Consider the following 13,695-nt stretch of genomic DNA (forward strand, 5'->3'; position numbering starts at 1 on the left):
GTAGCATTAACAAAGGAAAGGAATGTTAATGATATGTAGCTGCAGTTACTAAACAACCACGTAGAAAACTAAAGTATAAACTACATAAAAAACTGTTTCCGGTCCCGCGCACAACCAGCACTGCACCACGTGATGCGCCAGCCGGGATCGTGGGGGGCGGAGCCTCGCGCTAGTGACGTCACCTCTGTTACGTCACAGCCACGCCTCCACCCACAGTCGAGAGGAATGCACACGAGGGAGCAGCAGAAGAAGCCTTTTGAGAGCGAATCCTCAACGAGGTGAGCGACCCTGTTGACGATGAATGTGGTTTCTTTTTATTTTACATTTCGACTACAAACTAAAGCTTCATTATTTTTATATGTTCACAATTCAATTTTCAGCAATCTTGCTGTGGATTTCACACCTAACGATGATTGCTTGTGTTGCAGTCGAAACGTCGTGATAATTGTATTGTTTTATATTCATATTATTTTATTGTTTCCCTTCTATGTGACTTCACCGAAAGAACCAAGAATATGAATCCCTGCAGTCACGAATGCTTTAAATAAAAATTCAATGTAGAACTGTTAGGATACTTGGCATTCCCTGAAATGTTGCTGTTACTGTCGTTGTTTAGACCCCAAGCGAGTCAGCATTTAAAACGAGTATAACTAATCCGTTTAAATCTCATAGAATATTAAATACATGTCTACAATTATTGTGTTCTGATTGCTGGTACAATTGTGCCCTACATTATATGTACTGAATGTTATTCAACAATTGGGGAGGAATCTGCCTTTAAGTTCAGACCCTAGACGCTGCCATAGTTGCCTCCAATCTGTGATGTCACACCCACATGGGTGGTACCTCTGACATCAAGTGACCTACGACGTCATGCTCGTATTATAACAAATCATTTAAGTATGGTCATATGACCCTAATGACCTACAATGCATATGGGTCATTTATCAAGCAGTCGATTAATACAAATGGGCTGTACATGAACATGCATGTCTGGATTAGAGGTGAAATATCATTGTTAAGTCAGCTATTTAGCTGTGCCTTTTTACACCTGATGAAGGAAGCTTGTGTTGCCTCCGAAACGTCGTGATATTTTATTTCTATTATTATTTCGATAAATGTTTGTTATTTATTTTTATTATTTATCTATTTTTACCTACAAAACCCAAGAGTATAGTCACGATAGTGATTAGATTGGTACAATGAGTGTTCAAATATGTATTAATTAAGAGGATGAGTGATTCAAAAGGTTGCAAAATCTGAGCGTTGTTCCAACCTCCACAGGCCATCCAACTTCAAACAAAATCTACTCCTTCCCAACAACATGGACGGACAAATCACGTGGGCTGAGATCTTGGATGACTATGAGGGTAAGTCCCAGATACCTGCATCACATAAATTATATGCGGAGGAGGAGGCTCCTTGATAAATGATTTTTCGTAGACATGGCTTGGTGGTAATGGGAAGACGTAATGATCGAGTGTGGCAAAGAGGATGGGTTTAGATTTGAGTTTCTACCATCTTTGTTCAAACTGGGGTCTCAAGCTTATGTAATTTACGGTCTCAAAATGCCGACAAAAACATGACTTGTAAAGTTTTACTGCCATGTGATGAATATTTCTCAATAGCAGGTCCTGTTGGTGGTAAGAGGTAATTGCTGGGATCTCAAAATTAGTTCTGTGAAACTCCATGTCCTTCGTTCTCTAATTCATTACTCGTCCTTGGAATGAATTTTCTGTTCTTCATAGCCCGGGAGTCGGCGTGCCAGTCGACCACGTGGGGGGACGTTATGGATAAGGTGGACCCTTTCCCAGGCCAAAGTTACAAGAATCGCTCCCCAAAGGTGTGTATGGGTTCTAGATTTGAAGCTTTCGTGACTGCAAAGATTCATACTCTTAGTTATTTCGGTAAAGTCACGTAGGTATAAAATAAAATAAAAATTAATAAAAATAAAAAAATTAAAATCACGACGTTTCGGAGGCAACACAAGTCTCCATCCCAGGTGGGACCGTCTTAAATACAAGTTAAGGAGGGGGGAGGAGCTTATCAGAATGTGGTAGCCAATGAATGGAACGTATTGGGAGGGGGGGCGGGGCTAAAAGAGAGCACGATGTGTATGGGGTCTGTAGGGTTAAAACACACGACATTGTCTCGAAAACTAGCACACCATGTCACCACACCATCCACACCAAAATATCACGACACCAACTCTCACCATCACATTTCTCATCACACTACACGACCACCAATTCAATACACCATATTAGAGCCTCATCATGCCTCTATACCTTCACAATACACCATCTCTCGAGAACATTCCACTACTTCTCCTCTCCATATCACAACATCATGTCCCGACACCATCACCGCATCTCTTCACCGTCCCACTCATGCAGGCACTTGAAGTGGCCATTTGTTACCAATGAAGACAGAATGATATCAGGCAGTCACATGAATTATGTCTGTGTGCACTAAGCAAGTTTGAATGACTGAATGTGGATGGCTGCATCTGTACCTACATGTGTGAGTTTGTTTTTTTGTTTGGGTTCATGTGCACGTCCACGTTTGCATGCCTGTGGGTATGAATGTCTGCTTGCATGTGCATGTCTGAATGTTCCTTTGCTTATCTTTGCTTGATCAGAGGATAATTGTGGAGTTGAAGGACGTCAGCGGGGTGAAGCATCTCCAGGAAAAGAACCTTGGCAAAGAAAGATGCACCATGGAAGAGGAGCGCCACTTTGAGGTGCAGCGCATTGCCAGGGCGAAGTGTCGCACAGAGGAGAAGTACTTCCGAGACTATCTCCTCAAGAAGCGCCTCATTCAAGTGAAGTACTTCATTGATGACAAGCATCATCTCGAGATGAAGTGTCCTGAGGAGAACAATCTGGAGGAGGAGGAGGAGAAGTGTCTCGCCAACGTGAAACGCGTCGAGGAGGAGAAGCGCCTTGAGCAGGAGCAGCGCCTCGCCACCACCGCCACCACCGCCACCACTGACACCGACGCCGTTGTCGCCACTGCCACAAAACCCGCCGCCACCACTGCCATTGCCACCGCCACCACCGTCACGACCGCCAACACCGCCGCCACTGCCACCACCGTCGCCACCACCACCACCACCGCCGCCACCACCACCGCCATCACCTCCACCACGGCCACCACCGCCACCACCACTGCCACCACCGCCACCACCTCCACCACCTCCATCACCACCACCACGGCCACCACCGCCACCACTGCCGCCGCCATCACCACCATCGTCACGACCGCCGCCACCACCACTGCCACCGCCACCACCACCACCACCGCCGCCACCGCATCCACCGCCATCACCGCCACCACCACCACTGCCACCGCTGCCGCCGCCACTGCATTCACCGCCATCACCGCCACCACGGCTACCGCCACCGCATCCACTTCTGCCACTCCTGTGCAGGGCCCGATTGCTCCAAGCTTTGGAGAAGAGTGCTTCAAAGCAGAGAAGATGGAGAACAAGACAGAGGTGGAACAGGAAGAGGAGAAGGTGGTGGAGGAGCTTGAGGAGGAACAGGAGGAGAGAATGGAGAAGACAGAGAATGGAGAAAAGATGGTGGTGGAGGATGAAGAGGAGGAGATGGAGGACGAGACAAAGCAGGAGGTGGAGGAGGTGCAGGTGGTGGAGGTGGTGATGCAGGGAAAGAAGAGGAAGCGAGGGGGCCTTGCTCGCGTGGCGAGAGCGATCACCTCACTCTTCCGCCGCGTGCTGCTGTGTGGTGGCATGTCCACCACACAGTAGGGGTGGTTGTTGTGGTCGTGGATCGCTGCCAACCATAACCACTATCACCAGACTACCCACCCACCCCGTGATACATGCCACCCACCCACCCACACACCCTGTGATACACGTCACACACACACCACATGGTTCCCCGGAGAGACGGTGCCACTGGGACCACAGCTGTGGAAGGAATCTGAGCAGCAGATGCCAGGACTACAGTGGGGAACGACTGCTATCAAGACACCTCACACAACAAACACACACGGGACTAGCCAAAAAACATAGCCGTCCCCATCCTGGGCCCCTTCCATGCTGGTTTTCATCCAGGCAGTCCTCATGGGGTGACCTTGCCATGGTTTCCAGGACATGGAAGGGGAAGCTGACCCAGGATGAGAGAGCTAGAGGAGTCTTGTACAGACAATTGACGAAACCTGCCACGTGGCAAGCCCCAGGGCCACTCTTGTAAAGAATAAGATTCAATACCATTGTTGTTGCTGGTACTATAAAAACTTTGTGAAATAAACCCATGATGACACAACATAACGTTGAATTGCTTGCAAATGCTGTCTGTGTTGGGTAAATGTGCCTTGGCTCGGATGTGAGGTGTCCCAGCTGTGTGTGTGGCAGTACAAGTGTAATGAGCGACTTCCACGACACGTCACATAGAGGGTACTTCTTCTTTATTTCTCACAGTGGGCACAATACAGGCCAACACTGGTTCTTCCTCTCACTGAATATAACTCTCGGCAATAACATCTCTAGTGGCTGCACGCAGAGCCGATCACTCGGCGTGGTCTTCCCAGGACAGCAGGTGTCACTTTGTCATGTCAACAGGTGTAACCCTGTCATTACACAAGGACAAACATATGAGAGACGTTTTGGGAAATGGTCCTTCTTCAGAGAAAATACAAATAGTGGTGGGAAAATATATTCAGATGAATCGCCTCCTGCACAACACTGCCACTCTACTCCACTGACCCAATGACCTCTTTCCCTCTGCCCCTTTGCCGCACTGCCCCCTCTGCTCCACTGTCCCACTTCTCCTCAGGTCCAATGCTCCACTGCCCTTCTACTCCACTGCACCACTGCCCCTCTCTTCACCTTCTGCCACAGTAGTTGAAACAAATAATTGAGTTTCTTAAACCCCCCTGCCTCTTATTCTTAGGTTTTTTCGGTAAAGTCACGTAGGTAAAACATTAAAATTAATAAAAGTAAAATAAAAATAAAATAAAAATCACGACGTTTCGGAGGCAACACAAGCTTCCGTCTTCAGGTGGAACCGTCACAGCCACGACAGCGGTATCAAGTAAATGAGAGATTGCAGGAGCTACCACTCCGTTTATATAATGGTTGGAGAGGGGGGGGGGAAGCGGAATAAAAAGTGTGATGTACTTGCCGCTTCCCCCCCCCCCCCCTCTCCAACCATTATATATAAACGGAGTGGTAGCTCCTGCAATCTCTCATTTACTTGATAAAGCTGTCGTGGCTGTGACGGTTCCACCTGAAGACGGAAGCTTGTGTTGCCTCCGAAACGTCGTGATGTTTATTTTATTTTACTTTTATTAATTTTAATGTTTTACCTACGTGACTTTACCGAAAAAACCTAAGAATATGAATCCTTGCAGTCACGAAAGCTTCAAGTCTAGTCTGAAGTATCAAAATAACTTTTAAAAAATCAGATTTTTATTCATCTGCAAAAAAATTATGAACGTTAATAATGCTGTGCATGCACACTCGCGTGTATGTGTACACTGCATTGTATGTCTGTATGTACACCCCTGTATATGCACACTCATGTGTGTATGCACACCGCTGTATATATATAGTGGTGCTTGGATGCACACTCGTGTGTGCATGTCTACTCGTCAGTGTTTTTTTAAGGAAGGATATTGTAGCAATAACGTACGATCAGTCATTTTTTTAAAAACAAATCAGGTTTTTATTAATCTGCAAGAATATTGATGCTAAAACTTGTATCGAAATCTTTATTAATATTCGTTTGGTCAAACAGTTAAAGAACGAGACAAATTATTTTATTTTCAGTAATGTAATAGTTTAAAATCTTCTCAAAATCAAACACGCAAACGTGGATTTATCATTCCCCATTGACATCCTTATCGATTGAAGCTATTCATCCTTAAGTCAAAGCCATCAAACACAGGAACAACGAACCTGAAATCCACGTACATCCTGAAACCGATAATCTGCTGTAGTTTTTATTAAACAATGAGGAAAATGCTTTTTCTCATAATGAGCAAAGTTATGATCACAGTCTTTCTCCAACTTTAGCTCAACAAGACCACTTCACAACGAGAGTAAAATCAGGAATTGAACCACCTCACAACCAGTGCGCATCACACCACATCAACAAGTAATCCGATAGGACTACGAAGCACCACCTTAATGTGACAAAGTCTGGAATAAATAAGACAGCAAGCTCACATAATTTGCTGTGAGAAGATTGCAACACAAACCACCTCCCAGCATAAGCACCAGCCATTTAACAGCCCCGATGATCCAACTACCAGACGAAGCAATGTATCTATCGAATTATAAAATTGTTGCCATCCTGAAATAAGTGAGCACTTCTGGAACTTAAAAGGAAGACTTTCATCTGAACACATTATAGAGCATTCACATCACTCTAGCTCGGAGTACTGGAAATCACTGAAAAAATATATCTAAGAGACACGAATATACACAGGGCAACAGTTAACAGATGTACTCAATACGTTTGAGTCTTCAGCCACTCCACTACATCCAGCCATCTCTCCGGATCCAACTTCATGGGGTCGAAAGTGGAATTATCGTCAGCGCTGATTATATCCACTACATCTAGCCATCTCTCAGGATCCAACTGCATGGGGTCGAAAGAGGAATTGTCGTCAGGACTCATTACATCCGCTACATTCAACCATCTCTCAGGATCCACCTGCCTACGTTTGAAAGATGCATTTTTTTCAGCACTTTGAATTTCACTTCTCTATCATTGCGGATATTGTGATGCTTGTTTCGGGGTGATGACCGTGAAAATGTCTTCTCCCCCGTAAAGCAATTTAATGACTTTTCATCCGAGTGTGTTTTCTGGTGCCTGGGAGGATCTGATTTCAGTGCAAATGCCTTCCCGCACACAGAGCAATTGAACGGCTTCTCGCTCGTGTGTGTTTTTTGGTGACTTTGAAGATTTTGTTTCAGTGAAAATGCCTTCCCACACACAGAGCAATTGAATGGCTTCTCACTCGTGTGTGTGTGGCGCTGTGGAAAGGTTATCTGCTCCATGTGACTGATTCTTCAGTGACAGTAGTGGGTGTTTTTTAGAGTAAAATGCACCCTCTAAGCTGCGTGCATGTCTGGCTCAAATCGTCAAGAAGCTAACTTTTTACCAACGTCTAACCGAGACACAGTAACGTCTCGGAAGTCGGACTACACACGCGATTACCAGTCTATCCACTAACAAAGACACTTACTTGTTGATGCACGGCGTATCGATGTCCCTGTAACCCGTCTGAAGAGATCGCCACGAACTCTCCCGAAGCGAAGTCGCCAACCAGTCGCCAAGCAATCGTGCTCGCCAGGCTGGGTCTCGTGGAAGAAGGGTTATCTGCAGAGCGGGGAGTCTAGCGTCTATCCTCAGCAAAATCCCTCTCGAAATGATCTTGAGGTCTGATTTTAAGCCCCTTATAACTTCGCTCTCGCATTCAAATCCTTTGTTCTCGACTTGGCCTATTATGGACTTTGCATTCAATTGCTAATTTTACATTAACAATCCGCATATCTAGCAACATAATACGTATGTACATCTCACTGCAAAATTGTACACTTCCGTTTGAATAAGGATGTGCATCTCCATGCATAATTCCGTGCTTCGTGTTAATTTGCTAATATTCACCCCCCAATGTCCTCGAAACTGCTGCAAGTTTAGAGGATTATAAAGCGACATACAGTCTGAAATATCAAAATTGGTGATTTCGCGCTTGATTTGGAATAAAATGTGCAAGTTTATACTGTACTGACTTTGTTTTATAAATATATTTAATGACAATCGTGTTGAGCGGGGTGCTTCTAGAAAACGAGTGTTATATATTATAATTTCTGCCATGAATTTTAAATAATGATCTGAATGGTTTAGCTTGTAAGCGTGGTTTATTATAATGTCCATATTAAAGGTTTTTTTGGGTTAGATAGCTTAAATATATAAATGTGTCGTTGAAACCCGCCACCACCCGACAAAGTCAACTAGTTAGGGTTGTCACGTAAACAGAACATGCAAATTTGTCACTAGTACAGCACACCGGTGTGTTGGAGAGCCAAGCCACAACATTTACAATCTGAGTACGACGTTTCTCCTGTAATTAAAACTAGCTTCATCAGTCGACAGCCAGATTTGGGAAGTCTCACTGTTTAGTTTCTTATATATAAGCATAGATGTGTTGACGACGCAGCTGCGTTCTTGAACAATGTTGGGGGGGGCGTGGGATTACTGAGGCAATGTCCATTAAGTGTGTGCATTATTGCGAGCCCTTTGAACGTGTCTTTCCTGTCTATCGTATTTATTAAAATAGCCCTACCAACGGTAATTTATACTGAAGTACGCTTTCCTTTGTCGCCATGCATTTATTTAATGTTTTATTTTAAAGACACATTTATATACGTCAGCGATCTAACCTAACAACATATGTTATGGATGCTATTGGTCCCGAAATCCTACATGTTAAACTCGTGTGTATGTGTTTAATATTTTGGATGTTTTTTAAAATGATAATTGCATTGAATATGGAGAGGTTACCAGCGCCTCGCACCCGTCCAGAGACCTCGTGGGCCTCTGTGGTGGCTACGAGCCTTCCCTCCAGGACATTGCTCACATCCACCGCAGCGTTAACGTCCGGCACCGCCGATGAGGTAGCGGATTGGATTTACAGAACTTTACTCGTGGCTGGGTAATTCCAAACAACAGGTGGCTCGTGAAAAAAAATACTACTGTTTGTATGTACATGGATCTGTACTTCTGTGTATGTCCACTCGTGTGTTTATTTACACTCGTTGATGTGGGTATGCACATGCGTGAATGTGTGTGTATAGGTATGTACAATAATTTGTGCGCACATTTGTTCGTGTAGTAGAACGCAATCCCTTTGCAGGTACACTGCTGTGTATGTACACTCGTGTGTGTATGCGCACTTGTATGCATGTGCACCTGTGTGTGTATGTATGAAGCAGTGTATATGCACATTCGTGTAAGTTTCTACAGCGCTGTGTATGTCCACTCGTGTGTGGGTGTGTGTACATGGGGTGTATATGTGTACTCGTGTATGATTATGTATTGGAACAAACAAATTATTTTTATTTTGTGTCGTACAAATAATATAGGGGCAACGTGGTAGGAATGCGCCACCTCAACAGGGAACTACAGGGATGAGACTCCCCGCTCGTGGTGCTAATTGAATTAAAACAGCGCCACTGAGCAGACAGAGCCCCGCCCCTACAGCTCGTGAGTGTGACGTAGTGAGTGTGACCAGCGGACTGCCACGATGCTGCCAGGTAAGGGTAAACTTGTGTGATGGAGATGCTTCACCTGCAACTCGCCTCCACACGTGTTCGCTATGAACATTGTAGCAATAAGGGACGATCAGTCATCTTTAACATAGCAGGTCTTTATTGTTCTGCAAGTAAAGTAACGTTAAAACTCGTAGAAACACATGCACACTCGTGTGTGAATGCACACCGCTGTATATACAGTCGTGTTTGGATGCACACTCGTGTGTGTATGTCTACTCGTCCGTGTTTTTTTTAAGGAAGGATATGGTAGCAATAACGTACGATCAGTCATCTTTAAAAACAAATCAGGTCTTTATTAATCTGCAAGAAAGTTGACGTTAATACTCGTATCGAAATCTTTATTAATAATCATGCTCAAACAGGAAAGGAACTAGGCAAATTATTTCCCAATAGGAATTCAGCAGTTAAAATATATTCTTAAAATCAAACACGTCAACGTCGATTTCCCCTTTGACGTCCTTTTCGACTGAAGCCATTCGTCCAAAGTATAAAATTGTTGTCATTCTGAAATGAGTGAACACTTTGGAACTTATCAGGAAGACATTCATCTGAACACATTATAGGGCATTCACAACATCACTCTAGCTTGAAGTCCTAGAAATCACGAATATGACTCTCCAGCCATTCCACTACGTAAAGCCATCTCTCAGGATAGAACTGCACGGGGTCAAAAAATGAATTTCAATTGCACCTAATACATTGATCTAACAGAGACACAAACGTGCACATTCCAGGACTTTAACAGAAGTACTCAATACTTTGATTATCCAGCAACTCCAGCAGCCATTTCTCATTATCAACCCGCATGGGGTCTAAAGAGGAATTGTCGTCAGGACTCATTACATCCACTACATCCACGCATCTCTCAGGATCCACCATGCATAGGTTCGAAAGATGGATTTTTTTCAGGACTTTCGTTTTTCACCTTTTGATTTCACTTCCCTATCATTGCGGATCTTCTCATGCTTGTTTCGGGGTGATGACCGTGTGAAGATCTGACTTCCTTGCAAATGCCTTCCCGCACACAGCGCAATTGAATGGCTTCTCGCCCGTGTGTGTTTTCTGGTGACGATGAATATGTGATTTCTGTGAAAATGACTTCCTACACACAGAACAATTGAACGGCTTCACGCCTGTGTGTGTTTTCTGGTGACGATGACGATGTTGTTTCAGTGAAAATGCCTTCCTACACACAGAACAATTGAACGGCTTCATGCCCGTGTGTGTTTTCTGGTGACGATGAAGATGTTGTTTCAGTGAAAATGCCTTCCTACACACAGAACAATTGAACGGCTTCATGCCCGTGTGTGTTTTCTGGTGACGATGAAGATGTTGTTTCAGTGAAAATGCCTTCCTACACACAGAACAATTGAACGGCTTCATGCCCGTGTGTGTTTTCTGGTGATTGCGAAGAGTTGATGAATCTGCAAATGCCTTCCTACACACAGAACAATTGAACGGCTTCATGCCCGTGTGTGTTTTCTGGTGATTGCGAAGAGTTGATGAATCTGCAAATGCCTTCCCACACACAGAACAATTGAACGGCTTTTCACCCGTGTGTGTGTTCTGGTGAGTGTGAAGATTTTGTTTCAGTGAAAATGCCTTCCCACAAAGAGAGCAATTGAACCGCTTCTTGCCAGTGTTTGTGTGCCGCTGTGGAGAGTTTTTCTGCTCCATGTGACTGATTCTTCAGAGCAGAGTAACAGTCGCGGGCGTTGTTGAGAGTTAAATGCACCCTCTAAGCTGCGTGGATGTCTGGCTCAAATCGCCAAAAAGCAACTCTCACTAACGTCTAACCGCGACACAGTAAGTCGGACTACACACGCGATTACCAGTTTATCCACTAACAAAGATACTTACTTGTTGATGCACGGCGTATCGATGTCCCTGTAACCCGTCTGAAGAGATTGCCACGAACTCTCCCGAAGTGAAGTCGCCAACCAGTCGCCAAGCAATCGTGCTCGCCAGGCTGGTCTCGTGGAAGAAGGGTTATCTGCAGAGCGGTGAGTCGAGCGTCTATCCTCAGCAAAATCCCTCTCGAAATGACTTTGAGGTCTGATTTTAAGCCCCTTATAACTTCGCTCTAGCATCAAAATCCTTTGTTCTCGACTTGGCCTATTATGGACTTTGCATTCAATTGTTAATTTTTACATTAACTATCCGCATATCTAGCAACACCACCACGCTTGGAGCGTATATTTAAGCTGGGTTGTAAGGGGAAGAGCGCCTTTACAAATTAATTTGCAAATCAAGAGGAATTTAGCATATGCAGATATGTGATTAGTACTACTTGTGAAATGCGTAGGAGGTGGGCGGGGGGTTTCAAAGTCATATTATGCCCGTGCAATTATGCAGGATAAGCAGCATCAAAGGGAGGGGATAGGGTTAGCATTAATAAAGGGAAGGAATGTTAATAGTATGTAGCTGCAGTAACTAAACAACCACGTAAAAAACTAAAGTATAAACTACATAGTATCATCAGTATACTAAATATACTCTCCAATAAGCTGAGCTACTAACAGTAAGTAATACATTCCAGCTAAACTTTTTTCCCTTACATCACATGGGTCTACCCCGTTCTATATGCTGCCATCGACAAACCCAACATTAAATTACATACTGTTCAGATAATCGTCGCTGGTGTTGGCCGTGAGCATGAATTTAACGTGAGCGAGAATTGAGCTGTGCGCTAACCACTACACTACCTCTACACACGCGCGAGTGTGCATGCACAGCAATATTAACGTCAATATTTTTTGCAGGTTTATAAAAATCTGATTTTTTTGAACTATCTGAGCATCCGCTAACTCTACAATGCTTACAACAAACACGTACACACACGAGTCAAAGTCAAGTGTACTTACACAGCAGTGTAAATACACACACGCTTACAGGCAATACCATGTCGATTATCATTAAAAGTGTATGACAGCAATCGTAATAATTTGCGTGGATTAAATTAAACAAATTACCTTGATTGTTCTGTAGCGCTCATATCAACACAAGTACTTCAATATATTTATAAAACAAAGTCAGCACGGTATAAACTTGCACCTCAAAGTCCAAATCACAATTTTAATTCTTCAGTCTGCATTTCCCTGGTAACGCATTTGAACTGGCAGCATTTTGCAGCATATTGCAGGGTGAATATAGTAGCAAATGAATGCAAATTATGCGGTGAGATGAATATACGTATTCAGGCTTAAGCTCAATGGCAAGATTAGCGAAGCTCTGTTGCTAGATATGCAGATTGTAAATTCTAAAAACAAAAATTTAATTTAAAGATCATGAAATACAACGTCGAGAAATTCATATTTCATCAATGCAACATAATTCCAAACGACCCCACCATTTGTGTGCTGGTGTCATTGACCCAATTCGAATGATACCTGTGACTTACAGCTTTCCACACCTTACGCCACGCTCCCACGCCCCCTTCATTCGTTTTTTGTTTATCAGAAGGAGGCACTCCCTGTTTTTTGCCATTCCCCTGCCACGAGTAAAGTTTTGCAAAAACAACCCCCTTCCTTCATTGACCGTGTCAGACGGTAACGCTGTGGTGGATGTGAGCAATGTCCCGGAGGGAAGGCTCGTAGCCACCACAGCTGCCCACGAGGTATTTGGACGGGTGCGAGAGGCTGGTAACCCCTCAATATTCAATGGAATTACCGTAAAAACACGTCCAAAATATTAAACACGTGCACAATATTGAACACAAACACACTGGTGTATATACACACCGAAGGTCGTATGTTACAGACTAAAAGGTGGTTGATTGTTCTTGTTGCATTACTTTATTAAAGACCACGCTTACAAGCTAAACCATTCAGATGATTATTTAAAGTTTATGACGTAAATTATAATATAACACACTTATTTGCTAGAAGCACCATGTTCAACACGAGTGTCCTTAAATATGTTTATTAAACAGGTTCATCACAGTATAAACTTGCACCTCTTAGTCCAAATCAAACTCGACATCTTCATTTCTATATTTCGAACTGTATGTCGTTGTTAAATCTTCTAAACCTGCAGCAGTTTACAGGACATAGCCGGGTGAATATTAGCAAATTCACAGGAAGCACTGAATTATGCATACAATTATGCAGTGAGATGCACATACATATTAAGGTTTAATAACAATGGCCAGATTAGCTATGTTGTTTGATATGCAGTTTGTTAATGTAAAAAAAAAAATTAATGCAAGGTCCATGATAGGCCAAGACGAGAACAAAGGATTTGGATGCTAGAGCCGAGTTATAAGGAGCTTAAAATCAGACCTCAAGACCATTTGGAGAGGAATTTCACTGAGGAAAGACCCTCGCTCTGCAGATTACCCTTCTGCTAGACCCAGCCTTGGCGAGCACGATTGCGTGGCGACTGGG

General features: G+C 43.8%; 1 protein-coding gene across 1 annotated transcript in view; it reads left to right on the forward strand.

The window, feature by feature from the left end:
• Positions 1 to 2,719: 2,719 nt before the first annotated feature.
• Positions 2,720 to 13,695, forward strand: part of LOC144738383 (uncharacterized) — a 95,060-nt gene continuing 84,084 nt past the window's right edge. Inside the window, 1 exon segment of the mRNA XM_078621422.1 lies at positions 2,720 to 2,949. Within this exon segment, the coding sequence (XP_078477548.1) occupies positions 2,720 to 2,949 (230 nt within the window).

Source organism: Lampetra planeri, chromosome 82 (genome assembly GCF_965212315.1).
Source record: "Lampetra planeri chromosome 82, kcLamPlan1.2.h2, whole genome shotgun sequence".
Lineage (NCBI taxonomy): Eukaryota > Metazoa > Chordata > Hyperoartia > Petromyzontiformes > Petromyzontidae > Lampetra > Lampetra planeri.